Raw genomic sequence first — 18,144 nt, forward strand, 5'->3', positions numbered from 1 at the left:
CAGATGATGCAGTGTTGCTGAATTTACATGGATGTGACTTGCATGTTGCACTGTAGTGGATCAAGATTAGTCAAAAATCTGTAGTTTTCTGGCGGAAATATTGTTTTGATCCCGAAAGGTTCAGTATAATGTGCCTCCCTCAGTGCAGGACTTTCTTGATGTAAATTTCATTACTATGGAATGTGACTCTTACAGGCATCTATTGAGAATTAATATCCATGAATCAGTAGATTAAAGGTTTGTGAATAAACTACAAACTGCCATGAGATTAGGCTGGTAAATGAAAATATAAAAATATCTTTCAAAATACTGAAGTCCAAGAATAGAGATCCACAAACTGAATATGAGTCCTGACAGGATTCAACTTGTTTTGTTTCCTCTGGAGGATTTCAGATGTTTCCTTCAACATGGAAGCTGCTGAACGTTCCACCAAACACAACACATTTTAGCTCAGCTGTAATGATCAGTTTAACAGCGACACCAACTCACACTGAAATGATGCAAAACTGATGATTACACTACCTTTGGATGGTGAAAGTAATCAGATGAATGAAGGTGAAATTATTTATCCATGAGACCAACCAGAGAGGATAAACATGTATCTCACAGTGGGAAGTTTTCAAAGCTGAGTCTCAGCTGTTCAAAATCAAAAGTTACTTTAAGGAAATGTGATAACAGAGCAGCTCTGACCTGAACAATAAAGAACCTTGAACCCTTTGGATCAATCATTAACATTTTGAATTCTTATCAGTTACACCATAAAGCTCTGATGATGCAGTTTTAACCTGCAGTGCATTTTATTTTCCAGCAGCTGGAAAAGACTGAGACACGTCCTTCTCTCTGCACTCAGACTGTCAGTCAAACCATCATCAGCTGCTGTCCATCATTTCTGACCAACAACAGAAGTGAGCAGGTCTGAGTGAAGCAACATTATCTGAGCTGAAGATCATCAACACGACTGCAAATCCTCATCTTCTGTCTGCACCAGATACTGCTGACACACACAGTCAGAGACACACGAACCAAACAGAGTCGTCACTTCACATCACTATAACAGAACTGATTAAATGTCTTACAGTCACTTTCTGGATGCTGGATTGTGTCACAGATTCTGTTTTCAGGGAATAAAACTCACATTTTTCACATCACATCAACACTCAGTGACCACGAATGAAAAAAACAACTTGTCTTTAATGTTTGAAGAGTTCCTAAAACTCAAAAATGGAAATCTTTTAATGATAAACTACAGGTTGGAAATCATTGTGGAAGAATCTAATCTAAGTAAATATTTTAACTGCATGTTCATCCAAAATGTGCACAGTTTGGTTCTATGAATTACTGTCATTAACAGTGGAAATATTCAGTTTACTTCAGCGCTGCAGTCTGATTTTAGTTCAGCAGGAATGTGCAAAACACCTGCTCTTACTGACTATATTTGACTTGTTAGTGAGTCAACTGAATCCTTTTTAAATTCACCACCATCAATGCATTGGTTTTGTTACGACTATTATTTTTCAAAATATTTGTATAACACCTGCAGGATCTGACTGACTGTGAAGCAGATCATAGTGACTTTTAGCCTCAGACATTTAGTTCTTTAAACTGTCCATCAGCATCAACTACCAGTGGTGGGAGAACTACACCGCCTGATCTGTGACTCAGTGAAAGTAAGAAAATATTACATTTTGGTCTTGCAAACTTTATTAGAATGGATGGATGGATCATGTGAGGCAGGTAAGTGAGATAACCCGGAAAAATGCTATGCCTGACTGCTGGGAATCTGCAACAGGTCAAACTGGTTCTGTCTCTCATTGTTGTTGATGTTTTGTAGACGTTAATTCTCAAGTTATGAGGATGTGAGAACAAGTGTTTCATCAGATCAAATCATCAGGACTGACGAGGGAGAATAAGCAGCTTCTTCTCTCCCAGTGTTTCCTCGATACAGGAAGGTGGCAAGTGTGCGAAGTAGATCTGAAGTCAGTTCAGCAGGTGAGAAATCTGTGCATGTCTGATTAACAGGATCACACCTACTGTAGTTTCTTTAAGGTGATTGTTTTATCTACCCGGTACTCACAAGAAAAGAGCTTGGGTTTGTGCTAAAGGACAGTGATTCAGCAATCTATGACTGCAGGCGGATGGTAGCCTGGTCAGTGTGTCTGTGAGAACAGCAGCTATTTGTTGACTGGTGTCGAAAATTTTCTCTTAATAAGATACTGAAGATGTGGAGTTGCTGTAATAAGAACTAAATCAATAAATCTTTCACACATTTTTGTGGGGGTAATAATTTGGGCTATTACAAGTCCTGCTACTAAAGTGAACAAACGTGTCTTGTGACCAAAGCTGTGTAGTAGCAGCCTTATTTAACCGTATTTTTAGAATCAATTGTTGTGTATAAACAGGATTTCCAAGTCTTGGACCAGTCATGAAGATATTTCTGGAACAGTTTGATTGAAAATTTGAATTAACAAAAAAAAAAAAGGCATTGATGATCAGAATCTCTCAGTCTTTGTTTCCCTCCTTTGGCTTTGATGTAAACAGCTGCATAGACTTGACCAGTTTGTTCAGACCTGATGATCTATGTTGTTCCAGCATGATGTGATGATGTTCCAAAGAGTTTCCTGTCTAACAACAATGTTTGTGTTTTTCAGTCTTCAACTTCTCTATAAATGTTCAGCAATATTTGGATTTTATGTTTTATGTCTAATTTGTTGTAAATTAACACTTTTCCACATTCAAAGTGAGAAGTCAGCACTCACAGTGTTGCAGTTATGATAAAGAGCTTGAATTCCTCCAAGCATGAAACAAAACTTTTACCATCCACAATGTGACGCCATTCAAACAGCGTATCAGTAAGATTTGCTTACGATCCAACTGCGTCTGATCTGGCTTTGTGCTTTGCTGAGCTTCTTCAGATAATCTGTTTGCGCCATCTAGTGGACAGACAGTAGAACTCCATCTGATGCAGGGTGCCTCAGATTGGGTTTCTGCCGCAGGTTAGACTGCTTCTGATGTCACTGATTCTTGCTTGTTTTGTTTGCTTTATTTTTTATTTTTTTTAGACTCAGGTTGCGAGAATATGACAGTATCCTCAAATTAAATGCACACGGACCGCAAGATTTACGAGGGAGAATAAGCAGCTTCTTCTCTCCAAATGTTTCCTGGACACACAAAGGTGGAAAGTGTCTGAAGTTGATCTGAAATGAGTTCAGCAGGTAGGAATCCTACCAGAGAATTCTGCACATGTCTGATCTACAGGATCACACTGTGTTCTATCACTGACTCATAGTACAAATGTTTCTTTGCATTGCTTGACTGTCTTAAATATCTGTTTGATGCTTGTATGTCTGAATGTTTATCTGATAAAGTGAACAACAGTGTCACTGTAGTCTGATCTCATGTGATCAGTAAAAAAATGCAGAGCATCAGAACTGGTTGGGCAGCTTGGATCAGGTTGGCTGAGGTTCCTTTATTTTTAACTGTTAAAACTCTGACTGTTACATCAGGATGCAACACAAGTTTGAAATCACAGTGACACACATGATGACAGTTTAACAGATGTGTGAAGGCATTCAGACCATTTTCAGGATTCTCACCAAAGCAGACAGGATGCAGGAACCCAGTTAGAGTCAATGTTTTCAAATGTGTTAAGTTTGAGATTTTGACGCACCGAGTTTAGACTGAAGGGGGAAAAAAAAAATCACATTTTTACCATCAACGTATACAACAAGCAAAAAGGCCTGAATCTTTTGGGATGACTTAATGTCAGATTTAAATTAAATGTTGCATTTTAATTTCACAGAATGTAGGATTGTAAATTTAGACTGGTAATGTCACACAGAAGCATGTAACAGAACCATGTGACAACAGAAGGACTTGATGGGATGTTCTGATTATATTAAAGGCATTTTATAGATAAAGTTATTTTGAGATTGTGAAATAAAATTTAGGGATTCTGACAAATTATTTGTGGATGTTTGAATCCCACAATGAAAGAATGACTTTTTAAAGGGTACTGTTTCCTTTTTTTGACAAGATAACAAGCAGATGTCATGGTTATCATTGTATATTGGTGAATCTGGAGTCTAAGTAACCACTTTTGGACTTGTCAGTGAGAACTGTTGTTGTTGTTGTTGTACTGAGCAGGTTGTTGTGTTTGTGTGAAGGTGTGTCTCTGCTATGAATCAGTGTGAGGACAGAGAGGAGGGAGTTCCTCCCTCTGAAACCACTCTGTGTGGGGAACATGAGAACCAGACCAAAGCTCAGAGGTGAGATGAACATCTCTAACTGTCCATGACTCTTCTCCATGTCAGAGCTCAGCACTGACCATCATTATTTACACTCAAAATTCTGTGTGTTTTGTTGAAGAACAAAGCAGCAGAACAGACCAGGTTCTCCTGTTCCCAGCTGTGTGTCCATGAAGAGTGATTGGTCTATGATTGAGCCCATTAACTTAAAAGATGGACACAAGTCTGTTCATGGAGGGTAAGATCACGTCTCTCCCTTAAACAATAATGTATTACATGTCAATAGTCACATGATCTCAACTTTCCAGAGTTTCCAGAGTGCCATCACAGCAAAGACCTGGTCCCCTTTAGTCATAAATCTGACCCAGAAACATCTGCAGGTTCACAGTTTGGAGCTATGGCAAACCTTAAATCAATAAAGTCTTCAGATAAAGCCTAAAAGTAGTGGACAGCCAGTGTTACAAAAGTGCTAAAAGTGGACCAACTTCTAGTTTTAGGAATGCAGAGACAGAAGGTATTTGATAGATCAAAGATTTTTAGAGAAGTATTCCTTTAACTTACACTTTTATTTCTATCAGGATGAATCAGCAGAGACCAGCCTCTCCTGTTCCCAGCTGTGTGTCCATGAAGGGTGATTGGTCTATGATTGAACCCATTAACTTCAAAGATGGACACAAGTCTGTACATGGAGGGTAAGATCATTTCTCTGCCACAAACAATAAACTATAGCCTTTCATTAACACCAGAGTCTCCATTTTAAACAATACCAGAGTCACGCTCTTTGCAGAACAATCCTAATTTCCAAATTTGATGATGCCATAATTAATTTAACTACAGTACCTGCTGTGTTATGTTTTTCCACTTTGCTGAATAGTAATATTACTGCAACTTTGCAATTACCAAATATGCCCTCAGAAATCTAAAATGAAAACAATACTGGTCCTGATCAACCTGGAATCATAGATTGAGTGCAGATGTTGGGATCATCACTCCGGTGATGTTGGATTTCTTTAAATGTGGGATTTAAAACTGTTCAGTTCATCATGTACAGAAAGTTCTGGGTGTTAGGGGGAGAGAAAGGTCAAAAGGTCACAGTACAAGATATAATCCCCTCATCTCCAGAGGTGTAGTTATCTTCAGGATTACCCCCTGTTGTCTCCAAGAGGGCTGTGAATGGTCATTTTGATGCAAAAATCCAACTTATGTGTTCCATTAAATGTCATTTTGGGGTTATCTGTCTATTCAAATGGCCTCCTACCAAATTTACAGCTGTGAGGAAGGGCTTCTGGATTCTCTGAATCAGCAAAGACCAGCCTCTCCGGAACCCAGCTGTGTGTCCATGAAGAGCGATCGGTCTATAGTTCATCCCATTCAGTTCAAACATGGACACCAGTCTGTTGACAAAAGGTGAGAATGTAAAGTTTTGGTTGTGTTTTCTCTTTGAGAACATCACATCCAACAGTGAGAACATCATTTACATGAAAGATCACTTCGCGTTTCTGTCAGAATTCATCATTATAGAACACAAAACCTTTAACAAAGTGTACATGTGCTAAAGTTGAATGTTGTTGCAGCGTTAACCAGCAGAGTTCAGAGGATCTCAGAGGTCAGTCTGTCCCTCAGCATCAAACAGATCTGGACTCCATATTAATGGTGAGAACTATTCTACATTCAACACTTTACTGTCACATTAAGTTGACAGAAGAATTTGTTCTGATTTACTGATGAAACATGAAACAGACTCTCAGTGAGCAACTTATTATCCATTTAGGTCCAAATATTACAGTCAGATACATATGTGATGCGATAAATCCAACTTTCATGAAGGTTTTAATGTTCAGTTACTGTTAAAACTGTTTCATCTGTTAACTCTACTTCAACTATGATTTTGGTCCAGATATTTTTAAGACTGCTCTCATTTCTGGATTTTAACAGAGATCTGTATTAGTCTTCAGTTTCAGCTGAAAGTAAACTCAATATATTTCTCTGTTCCAGCTGCTAGAGGAGAACATCATCAGTTACGTGAAGAATGAGATGAAGAAGATCCAGAAGGTTCTGAGTCCAGATTACCCAGAATGCTTAGAGAGTCAGGAGGAGGAGGAGGAGTTGGAGGGTGAGGATGAAGAGCAGAGGAGGAGCAGCAGAGAGTCATTTCTGAAGATCACACTACACTTCCTGAGGAGAATGAAGCAGGACCAGCTGGCTGACTGTCTGCAGAGCAGTAAGAGAATTTCATTTTTAAGGATTTTTATGTTTATATTTCATTTTAAAAAAACTTCCAAAATTCTTCCAAAATAGATGACAGAACCACCAAAATGGAAATCAGTCAGTCAATAACCAATAAACTTTATATTCTGACATTACTTCATCCAGCCATGACATACAATAAAGTCTTAAGTACAGCAAATTACAAATCAAAACATTATAAATAAAGTGAAGCTGGGAAAACATGTTTCTGACTTCAAACCATCAGCACAGGATCACCACAAGTCTGTGTCCTTTCACCTCTGCTCTTCTTGCTGTACTCAAACAACTGCACATCCAATCGTCAGTCTGTGAAGCTCCTGAAGTTCGCAGATGATACCACACTCATTCGACTCATCTTTTTTGGGGATGAGTCGGCCTACAGATGGGAGACTATCTGGTGACCTGGTGCAGGCAGAATAAGTTGGAGCTCAACACCCTTAAGACAATGGTGATGCTTGTTGACTTCAGGAAGGACCCTGCCCCATGCAACCCCATCACCCTGTGTGACTGCCCAGTGAACACTGCAGAGCACTGCTGCTTCCTGAGCACCATCATCACCCAGGACCTCAAGTAGGAGTTGAACATCAGCTCCCTCAGTGCTGATGTTTTAACAGTTTTAACACGATGGAAAGGAGGAATCGAGGCAACATGGAAGAAGTTTATATTTTTAAACTCTACTGGTAATATGATGTAAACATCTGCATCAGATCTAGGAATTCTATAGGATTGAAAAGAGTCAGAAACTGGTTGTCTCCAACTGATATGCTGAATATACCTTTTGTAGACAGAAAACATCGACACAAATGGGTAAAAAGTTTGCATTTTCTAGATTTATGAACCCACTCATTAATTACATTTTGCGGATGACACAACTGTGGTGGGTCTCATCAGTAACAGCGATGAGACACAATGCAGGAGTGAGGTGAGCAACCTGGCCAGGTGGTGCAGCACCAACAACCTCTCTCTGAACGTGGAGAAGACAAAGGAGATGGTTGTTGACTTCAGGAGAGGACACACCCAGCATGCTCCTCTCAACATCAATGGTGCGGCTGTGGAGAGGGTGAGCAGCACCAAGTTCCTGGGTGTGTACGTCTCAGAAAATCTCTCCTGGACCACAAACACAACATCACTGGTCAGGAAGGCACAACAACGTCTCTACTTCCTGCGTAAGCTGAGAAGAGCCAGTGCCCCGGCCCCCATCATGTCCACCTTCTATAGAGGCACCATGGAGAGCATCCTGTCCAGGAGCATCACAGCGTGGTACGGTTCCTGCACCTCCTCCTGCCGCAGGACCCTCCAGCGTGTCGTGAAAGCAGCAGAAAGGATTGTCAGTGTCTCTCTCCCCTCCCTCCAGGACATCTACGGCACCCGCCTCACTCGCAAAGCACTAAGCATTGCAGGTGACCCCACACACCCGTCCCACAACCTGTTCAGCCTGCTGCCATCAGGGAGGAGACTGAAGAGTCTGAGGACCAGGACCAGCCGACTGAGCAACAGCTTCATCCACCAGGCTGTCAGGAAGCTGAACTCTCTCCCCTCTCTCCCCTCTCTGCCACCCCCTTCCCCCACATACACAAACTCTGGTCAATAACCTCTGATCTGCACTGAAATAGCACATTCAACCGTCAAGCATATTTGCACTTCTTGGACTGTTACTTATTTCCACTGTTCTGAGTATTCTGCACTAAATCCGTCACTTTATCTCATGGTCATGTTTACATTTCACTCAGTTCTGCTTTTCTTAGTTCTTAGTTTTTGCTCGGCTCTAATTTTGCTTCCTTAGTTCTTTTTTTGACCTTTAATATCTTCTTTTCTAAGTCTTTATTTAATGTCTACTGTTGCACGAAGAGAGAGTAACGAAATTTTGATTCTTGGTATGTCATGTACATATTGAAGAATTGACAATAAAGCTGACTTTGACATGACTTTGACTTAATTGTTTAGGGAGTATTGCTGCGATGTGCCAACAACAACTTAAGTCTAACCTGAAGAAGAAGTTCCAGTGTGTGTTTGAGGGGATCGCTAAAGCAGGAAACCCAACTCTTCTGAATCAGATCTACACAGAGCTCTACATCACTGAGGGAGGGACTGCAGAGGTCAATGATGAACATGAGGTCAGACAGATTGAAACAACATCCAGGAAACCAGACAGAGCAGAAACAACCATCAGACAAGAAGACATCTTTAAAGGCTCACCTGGAAGAGATGAACCAATCAGAACAGTGATGACAAAGGGAGTGGCTGGCATTGGGAAAACTGTCTTAACACAGAAGTTCACTCTGGACTGGGCTGAAGACAAAACCAACCAGGACATCCACTTCACATTTCCATTCACTTTCAGAGAGCTGAATGTGCTGAAAGAGAAAAAATACAGTTTGGTGGAACTTGTTCATCACTTCTTTACTGAAACCAAAGAAGCAGGAATCTGCAACTTTCAACACTTCCAGGTTGTGTTCATCTTTGATGGTCTGGATGAGTGTCGACTTCCTCTGGACTTCCACAACAATGAGATCCTGACTGATGTTACAGAGTCCACCTCAGTGGATGTGCTGCTGACAAACCTCATCAGGGGGAAACTGCTTCCTTCTGCTCGCCTCTGGATAACCACACGACCTGCAGCAGCCAATCAGATCCCTCCTGAGTGTGTTGACATGGTGACAGAGATCAGAGGGTTCACTGACCCACAGAAGGAGGAGTACTTCAGGAAGAGATTCAGAGATGAGGAGCAGGCCATCAGCATCATCTCCCACATCAAGACATCACGAAGCCTCCACATCATGTGCCACATCCCAGTCTTCTGCTGGATCACTGCTACAGTTCTGGAGGAGCTGTTGAAAACCAGAGAGGGAGGAGATCTGCCCAAGACCCTGACTGAGATGTTCATCCACTTCCTGGTGGTTCAGACCAAAGTGAAGAAGGTCAAGTATGATGGAGGATCTGAGACAGATCCACACTGGAGTCCAGAGAGCAGGAGGATGATTGAGTCTCTGGGAAAACTGGCTTTTGAGCAGCTGCAGAAAGGAAACCTGATCTTCTATGAATCAGACCTGACAGAGTGTGGCATCGATATCAGAGAGGCCTCAGTGTATTCAGGAGTGTTCACACAGATCTTCAAAGAGGAGAGAGGACTTTACCAGGACAAGGTGTTCTGCTTCATCCATCTGAGTGTTCTGGAGTTTCTGGCTGCTCTTCATGTCCATCAGACCTTCATCAACCTAATGGAAGAAAAACAAACCACATTTTGTTTGTTTAGCATCTTTACAAACAAACCTTCACTCACACATCTTCACCAGACAGCTGTGGACCAGGCCTTACAGAGTCCAAATGGACACCTGGACTTGTTCCTGCGTTTCCTCCTGGGTCTTTCACTGCAGACCAATCAGAATCTCCTACGAGGCCTGCTGACACAGACAGGAAGTAGCTCACAGACCAATCAGGAAACAGTCCAGTACATCAAGAAGAAGCTTAATGAGAATCTGTCTGCAGAGAGAAGCATCAATCTGTTCCACTGTCTGAATGAACTGAATGATCGTTCTCTAGTGGAGGAGATCCAACAGTCCCTGAGATCAGGACGTCTGTCCACAGATAAACTGTCTCCTGCTCAGTGGTCAGCTCTGGTCTTCATCTTATTGTCATCAGAAGAACATCTTGATGTGTTTGACCTGAAGAAATACTGTGCTTCAGAGGAGACTCTTCTGAGGATGCTGCCAGTGATCAAAGCCTCCAACAAAGCTCTGTAAGTTGATTAATGAACCACTTCAAACATGTTTACCTTTGTACAAAAGAAACATTTTGATTGTGTTGATTGTTAATTCTTCCTCAGACTGAGTGGATGTAACCTCTCAGAGAGAAGCTGTGAAGCTCTGTCCTCAGTTCTCAGCTCTCAGTCCTCTAGTCTGAGAGATCTGGACCTGAGTAACAACGACCTGCAGGATTCAGGAGTGAAGCTGCTTTCTGTTGGACTGAAGAGTCCACACTGTGAACTGGAAACTCTCAGGTCAGAATACAGCTGGTTGTTGATCAGTTAAATCTCCTTTATGTTCTTGTTTTTGTAGATGTTCAATATCTAAGTTGAAGATGTTTTTCTGACTCCAGTCTGTCAGGTTGTCTGGTCACAGAAGAAGGTTGTTCTTCTCTGGTCTCAGCTCTGAGCTTCAATCCCTCCCATCTGAGAGAGTTGGATCTGAGCTACAATCATCCAGGAGACTCAGGAGTGAAGCTGCTTTCTGCTGCAGTGGAGGATCCACACTTCAGACTGGACACTATCAGGTATGAACAGACAACAGGAGCTTCCTGTTTCTCATTACTTAGCTCCTTCTTTAAGTGTCAAAGTGACACACTTTGTTTTTAACAGCATGTATCATGCTAGATTTTAAATCAATTAGTAGAACAGTTCTTAAATTTTCATCTTTATCAGTCCTCCTCTGACTGTATTTCTTCCAACAGGGTGGAAAATGGTGGAGAAGAGAGGATGAAACCTGGATTGAGAAAATGTGTGTACTGCTTTTCATTTATAACATAAAAGACACACAGAATTTCTGATGTGACATAAATTGAAATGAACAATGATATTTTATAGTGAAGTAATCATAAACCCATCAGATGTGCCAAATGATTAACTGTTGCTGTACTCTGTATTGTTCTCTTGATCAGATGCCCTCAAACCTGAGCTGGATCCAAACACAGCGAACAGATATCTCAGACTGTCTGGGAGTCACAGGACGGCGAGAGCGGTGGAGGATAAGCAACCATATCCTAATCACCCAGAGAGATATGACAGCTTTCAGCTGTTGCATAGTAAAAGTCTGACAGACCGTTGTTATTGGGAAGTAAAGTGGAGAGGGTGGGTTGACATTGGTGTCACTTACAAAGACATCAGAAAGAGGGGAAACAGTGCTGACTCTTACATTGGAAGAAATCGTCACTCTTGGACTCTGAAGTGTTCTGATGGAGGTTACTCTGTCTGGCATGACAACAGAGAAACTGCAATCCCTCTCCCTCCTTCTTCTGATGCAGTAGCAGTGTATGTGGACTGTCCTGCTGGCATTCTGTCCTTCTACAGAGTCTCCTCTGACTCTCTGATCCACCTCCACACCTTCAACACCACATTCACTGAACCTCTGTATCCCGGGTTTAGGTTCTGGTCATTTGACTCCTCAGTGACTCTGTGTGAGTTGTAGGAACAGGCGTCACCTCGTGTGGAAAAACAGAACATAAGTTTCAGTGAAACATGAAGTGACACAAATTGTGTGTGTTTTTTTTTTTTAATCCATGCAATGTGAAAACATTAAAAATAATTATCATTCCTGCCAACACAAGTAATTTTGGGTGAATATACAAAGATGAGCCAAAACATTCTGACCACACAGATGAAAATCATTGATTACCTTGAACCAAAAGTGTTTCACCATGTCAGGTTATATACATGAAAAGTCAATTTTTATAATCACGGTGTTGGATGAGGAAAAAATATGCAGATGTAGATAATTTATTTATCAAAATATATGTTGTGAACTCAACTATGAAGATAGCATGCAATATTTTATTAAATTCTGTCCATTCTTTTTCAAATAGGTGAAGAAGTATGTTGGTCCATCAAACAGCATCTATACAACAGAATAAAACAACCAAATACACTTTACTAGAGATGATAATGGGTGGAGAGAGGAGTCGGAGAGCAGAAATCACAAATCAGGGACAAGTGTGTCCACCACTAGCATCACGTAGTGCTGCACATCTGCAATCCACAGGAGTAGAGTAGAGTTAACAGTTTGTAGCAGTAATAATTTTGTCTATACTGACTAGTGGAATGTTGTCCCACTCTTCCTGAAGGGCTCAAGAAAATTGTTGGACTTTTTGGGCAACAAGATCACATAATTGTGTCCATCTAGAGCATCATGTGGCAAATTGTCTGTTGTAAATGATTTCTTAAATCACAAATGGAGGAGTTGTTGACATAATAGTGCCTGGCTTTGATGCAGACTGACATGTCAGCATGTAGCTGCTTTCATTTTTCTCTTGGAATCTGAGGCATTGTGTCATTTGAATAAAGTTGCATTTTAAGTTCTTTTATAGTCAATAGCTAAAGGATGGTATGTGTACTGGTTAGGCTGTCCTTTAAATACGCTCCTGACTTGGATGTGGATTAACTCAGTGGTCGCTTTTTGTACATAATCATGTTTCCAAACCAGAACAAGAGAAACTATTACTTTTTCAACGTTTTGTTTGTCATAATATAAGTACCTTCTACTGCTGTGCTGCAGTACAGACAGAAACAAAACTGAAATAATGAATGTAAATATTATATTGACAACAGGTTTAGGGATTCTGGACGTGTCAGAAAAATCAGCAGAGACTGCCTGATGTTTTACTCTAAAAACATGTATGTCTGCTGTGTACCACTTGTTCTAATGATCGATAACAACTTTTAGTGTTTGGGTCCTTGTTAATGTAAATTGTCTGATTTAAAAAAGAAAAGTACTGTCTAATAATTGATTAAAGCTCTGAGTTTTTTCAACCTACATTTTATGGAATGTTAAGTTTGTTATCTATAATAAAAAAACAAAACAAAACATGAATAAACAGCATTTTTCTTCTTGTCTTTTTCAAAATCATTGTGGGACAGCGCTCTGAAAGAGAGATTCCTGAACTTACAGTTATAAAAGCATAACAAAAAGACTTATGCTGGTGAATTCTGAGAACACCATTGGGTTTTTCTTAAACAAACCTGCACAATGCATTTCCACCTCACCACAAAGACAAGTTAACGATGTACAGAGAAAATATGAGTAGAGTTGTATGTATGAGTTTTTTACATTGGATGAATGCATACAATGTCTTTCCTGTACACAAACTGTAAAATGTACAAAACTGAAAGGCAGAATTATCAGCTGCTAAAAACAAGGCCTGCCAAATGGAATGAAAACCATGATCTGGTATGCTGGAAAAAACAGCCAAAAAAATTTGTCACAGCACCACAGACCTGCACATGGAAATGATGCAGATGGGAGCAGAGGAAGAAACAGGGTGAGGGCTGCAGCTTAAATACTCAGCCCTACTCAATGCTTGGCCACCAGCTGTACAGCATCAGGAAAGGCAGCAGAGCATTAAGACACATTAAATCAATGCTGCTACACCTCTAAACACAGACATTGCACACACAGTACATGAAGACTCAAATTACACAACAGCTTCTTCACAAAGTTGGTGGACTGCTAACTGGAGCCTCAGTCTCCACAACGAATTAGCAGCCGCCAACAGAAGCTCGAAATGTCCGTAGGACCCACCACAAGTAACTACAGACTGACAGCCCACACAGGAACACAAACAATACACCACTCAGACAGAAGAACCAGGGCCAACTGGTCACAAATACCAGCCGCCTCAACTGAGAGTTTGGCTGTAGTTTTACCTCTTCAGGTGTGGCTTGGAGGAGGAGGCCTTGTGGTGGCAGACCAATCCGATGGATCGGGAGGAGTGGAGGACCAGGGCAGGGAGGAGGTCTGGAGCTCCAGGCTTATCAATCCTGATGAATGCCAGGTGGAAACTGGAGCTCAGTAGCCAGCTGTAATTAATAAGGTCCCCCCAGGCCATCCAGACATACATACTATTCTGATAGGAAAGCAGAATGTTTAATAGCAGCTTTTACAAAGACAGCTTGGTTATCAAGTCAAAACACTCCTGATTACAGTAACTTAAAATCATGAACAAAACCGAACTGTTCTGAACATGATGGGAAGCTAATAAGTAGCTCCTGCAGCAAGACAGAAAGAGAAAACAGGCAGAATGAAAATATTTTTGCATGTAATACAGATCAAGTCAAGGCTAATTTATGTATAAATCAGTCAGTTTAATGTGAAAAATGCAGGTACAGCTTATTTCATTTCATCTGAGGACATTTGTCTTTCCTGCAGGAACTGATTTCATTTATTTGTGCAGTCACATTAACCTTTGTATAACAGTGAGTCAGAAGAGAAACAGCAAAGACTGTGAAATCGTCAGCTAAAAAAATGCTACAGTAACATAATAGCACAGCTTGCTTGATTTATTCTACACAAAACAACCATGATCTTAAGGAAAAATACAAATCAGAGGCTACATTCAAAGATTCACATACACAAAAATGAAGACAGAATGAGGGAAAGGGACAAATTAACTCGACACATCTCCTCAAATTTCATTTCAATCATATTCTTTTACATTTCTGCATAAATCTGAACATCAAAATCTACAAAAGACAGTAGGAGAGAAGCAGGTAAGAGCAAAAGAGGAAATGACAGAGAAAGAGACTTAATGTATCTGATACAATTAAATCTAAATCCTTTGATATATTTGATCTTTCTTTAAATTAAACCCTGCCCACACACTAAATTGCATGGAGTTAGAAATAGGCCATATTACTGTCACATACAAAATGCTTTACAGGCAAATATAAAAGCATAATACATGTAAAAGATAAAATACAACAATACACATTAATTACATTAAATACAACAATATAAAATTAGTACAGACAAGCTGAATAAGGTGAACATTTAATGATTAATTAAAACTAACTGACTAAAAACAGCCCAAAAAAGAGAAATTAGGATGTTAGTCTTTAGTCCCTTGAGGTGTCAGCCTTCCTGTTTTATTGCCAAATAAAACTGTTTTAGTGTGAATTCAGTGCAACAAAAGTCATCACACCTTTCATCCTTACCTTAGGATTGTTTTTATTTTTTATGACATACTAAATCCTTATCATCACAACGGATACATTAATGTACAAATTTCTGGAGAAATGCTCTTTTCTCTTTAAAATACCCCAAAGATGTTATTGGATTTAAGTCACATTACACAGCTGGCCAAATCATTCTCTCTTTACTGTTGTGTGATTCAGACAGTGTGTTTTGTATGGTTAGCATGGTGAAACATTCCTCTTCTGCCAAACTTTTACAGACTGGTAGTTATCTTGGCAGTCAGTGTTTTTGGTATATGCACAGGCATTCATGATGCCATCTGTAAATGTCATCCCTAAAACACCCATTGAACTTATTTAGCTCCACATCATTACACTCATGCCTTTGTGTGTCATTGTTGGGTCGATGCATTCACTGTAGTAGTCCTGACCAGGTCCACACCAAATGCCTTTTTTATGTTTTTGGCAAAGTTTCAACTTGCAGTTTTGTGCCAAAAAGCATAAAAAGTTTTTCTTTGATAAACTAAAGAAAACCCATGTTTTAACATTGTGCAATGAAATTTGTTTTTCAAAGGTATACACAGTACTGTGCAGTTAGACTAAGTGGTGGTTGCAGGTGTACTGTTAACTGTCAATGATGACAGTTTTTCTAACTTGTTTGTCAGGGATCAATTTTCTCCTTTGGTTCCTCTATGAAGTCTTTCTAAAGTAATTGTTTTTGTGTGCTTATACTCCACTTGTCAACGTGTTATTGAGAAATAATTTTCAATTCAATTCAAATTTAAATTTTGATTCACTTGACTTTTAGATGTTACAATATGGGGGTGAACTCACTTCTGTTGTACACTGTAACTTGAACAATGATGGAAAATCTAGTCAAAGTCTGATAGCAGTTTAGTATGTATGTAGATCCAGCTGTTTTACAAACTACTCAACTATCCTTGTTAAAGTTGAGCAAATCATGTTTCCCATACTTTCCAAAGTACTTCATAGACATAAGGTAAAAGAGGAATTACACCACAAGCAAAATGAACCAAATTTCTTAAATGGATAGATATGAAATATAAATAAATATATACTGATTTGGTAATAGGTCAGTATTTCCATTATAAATAAAGAAAAGAATATTAAACGGCGGAAAGACTAAGCAGCTTGTCTCAAAGGTTTAGTGTAAAACACTCACAGGTTCAACTACAGTGTAGTCTCTGAAGGACAATACAACAAATAAATGACTCTGGGTAGCAAGTGCAAAGAGAAACAAGGGCAACAAGGTCCCTCAACTTTACACGATAACCATCTGAGTCCACGGTCTCTTCCACCAGTATGTATAGACATGGACCGTCATGGAAACCTTTACATACTGAGTAAAAGTGGCAATATAGTGGCACAATCTGGCAAAACTTACAGGTGGTGTACATATCCAGTAGACTGTGACAGTCTGGATATTCTGTGTTTCACAAGAGGAGTCTTTGAGCACAGAGACACGGAACCACTCCAGACTCGAAACCCAGCATACAGAGGTTCAGTGAATGTGGTGTTGAAGGTGTGGAGGTGGATCAGATGGTCAGAGGAGACTCTGTAGAAGGAGAGAATGCCAGCAGGACGGTCCACATACACTGCTACTCTGTTAGAGATGGAGGACGAAGGGAGAGAGATGGTCTTCTCTGTGTTGTTGTACCAGACAGAGTAAAAATAATCAGCGCAGCTCAGACACCAGGACTGATCGTTCCCTCCAAACCTGGAGTTCCTGCTGTATCCTCTCCTCCTGATCCCTCTGTAGGCCACTGCTATATCAACCTTTCCACTCCACTCAACCTCAAAATATTGACGACTGGTAAGATCTTTGCTGCACAGCACTTGACAGAAGATATCAAATCTCTCTGCATGATCGAGATACGACTGCTGCTCGCTCACCACTTCCACTCTCTTGTTGTTGTCAGACAGTTTGAGGTTTCTGTGTGCTGAGTTTGGGTCCAGAGTGATTTCACAGGCATCTGATGAAGAAAGGACACTTAATAAAGAAGTATATTATCATAAAAAATGGTCAGATTTATTATTATTTATTTTCAAAAGGGGTTTCCCAATGGTAAGTAGGGTTTTTGTGTTGGCAAATACGCATTAGTTTTTCTAATTTGACATTTTGTTGACCTCTCTTCTAGTCAGAATTGGTACAGTTAACCTAAATTTTCCAGCCATCTGACACAGACTTGTTTCTTCTACATGATCTTGACAGGATTTAAGTCTGGACTTTGGTGAGGCCAGTCTTCATTCTAGCCTGATTTAGCCATTTCTTTAGCATTTGTGATGTGTGGTTGGGGTCATTGTCCTGTTAAAACGCCCAACTGCACCCAAGACCCAACCTTCTGGCTGATGATTTTAGGCTTTTCTGAAGTATTTGGAGGTAATCCTCCATCTTCATTATTTTATTTACATTTGCAAAACACTCCCAGAGCATAATACTGCCACCACCATGCTTGATAGGTTTGGTGTTCATGGGGTTAAGGGCCTCACCTTCACTCCTCCAGACATATTTCTGGTCACTGTGCCCAAATAGCTCAATTATTAGTTCATCTGATCACAGAACTTTCCTCCAGAAGGCCTTTTTTTTGACCATGTGATCAGCAACAAACTGCAGTCAAGCCTCAGTCAAAGTACCACTTCAAGAGGAAAGGCTTCTTTCCTCTTTCTTGTTTTATATCTTGTCAATATAAAACATACAGTACTTGACTGTGGACACTGACACATGTGTTCCAGTAGCTTCTGTATCATTGCAGACCTAGATGCTTTGAAATGGCGCCAAGTGACTTTCTAGACTTGTTCAAGTGAATGTTTCACTTTTTAAAATACACACAGTAAGTCTGCCATCAGATTTCTTCTCTATCCCCTGCCATCTTTTGGAACTTTTCAAGTGTAAACATGTCAGCATTTACAATAGTAAAGTGCTTTAGTGGTGGAACTAACTTGGGAAAATCGTAA

At 40.2% G+C, this 18,144-nt stretch overlaps 2 protein-coding genes across 7 annotated transcripts in view; one reads left to right on the plus strand and one right to left on the minus strand.

Annotated features, from left to right (window-relative positions):
- LOC111587239 (NACHT, LRR and PYD domains-containing protein 3-like) overlaps positions 1–18,144 on the minus strand; it is a 78,573-nt gene that overhangs the window by 12,528 nt on the left and 47,901 nt on the right. For 2 of the 5 annotated variants that reach the window (XM_055015741.1, XM_035942370.2), the window contains one exon: positions 14,317–17,162. The exons of the other annotated variants lie outside the window; for them this stretch is intronic. In XM_055015741.1, the coding sequence (XP_054871716.1) occupies positions 16,570–17,162 (593 nt within the window). In that variant the 3' untranslated portion in view covers positions 14,317–16,569. Of the gene's footprint in view, positions 1–14,316; positions 17,163–18,144 lie in introns of those variants that run through there. 5 annotated transcript variants of the gene reach the window in all.
- Positions 1,839–18,144, plus strand: part of LOC111587233 (NLR family CARD domain-containing protein 3-like) — a 76,807-nt gene continuing 60,501 nt past the window's right edge. Inside the window, exons 1-6 of one of the 2 annotated variants that reach the window (XM_055015748.1) lie at positions 1,839–1,989; positions 3,060–3,212; positions 4,164–4,265; positions 4,366–4,482; positions 4,823–4,936; positions 5,514–5,651. In XM_055015748.1, the coding sequence (XP_054871723.1) occupies positions 4,177–4,265; positions 4,366–4,482; positions 4,823–4,936; positions 5,514–5,651 (458 nt within the window). In that variant the 5' untranslated portion in view covers positions 1,839–1,989; positions 3,060–3,212; positions 4,164–4,176. The remainder of the gene's footprint in view (positions 1,990–3,059; positions 3,213–4,163; positions 4,266–4,365; positions 4,483–4,822; positions 4,937–5,513; positions 5,652–18,144) is intronic. The other variant, XM_055015749.1, reaches the window with a different exon arrangement.

Source organism: Amphiprion ocellaris, chromosome 12 (genome assembly GCF_022539595.1).
Source record: "Amphiprion ocellaris isolate individual 3 ecotype Okinawa chromosome 12, ASM2253959v1, whole genome shotgun sequence".
NCBI classification, from domain to species: domain Eukaryota; kingdom Metazoa; phylum Chordata; class Actinopteri; family Pomacentridae; genus Amphiprion; species Amphiprion ocellaris.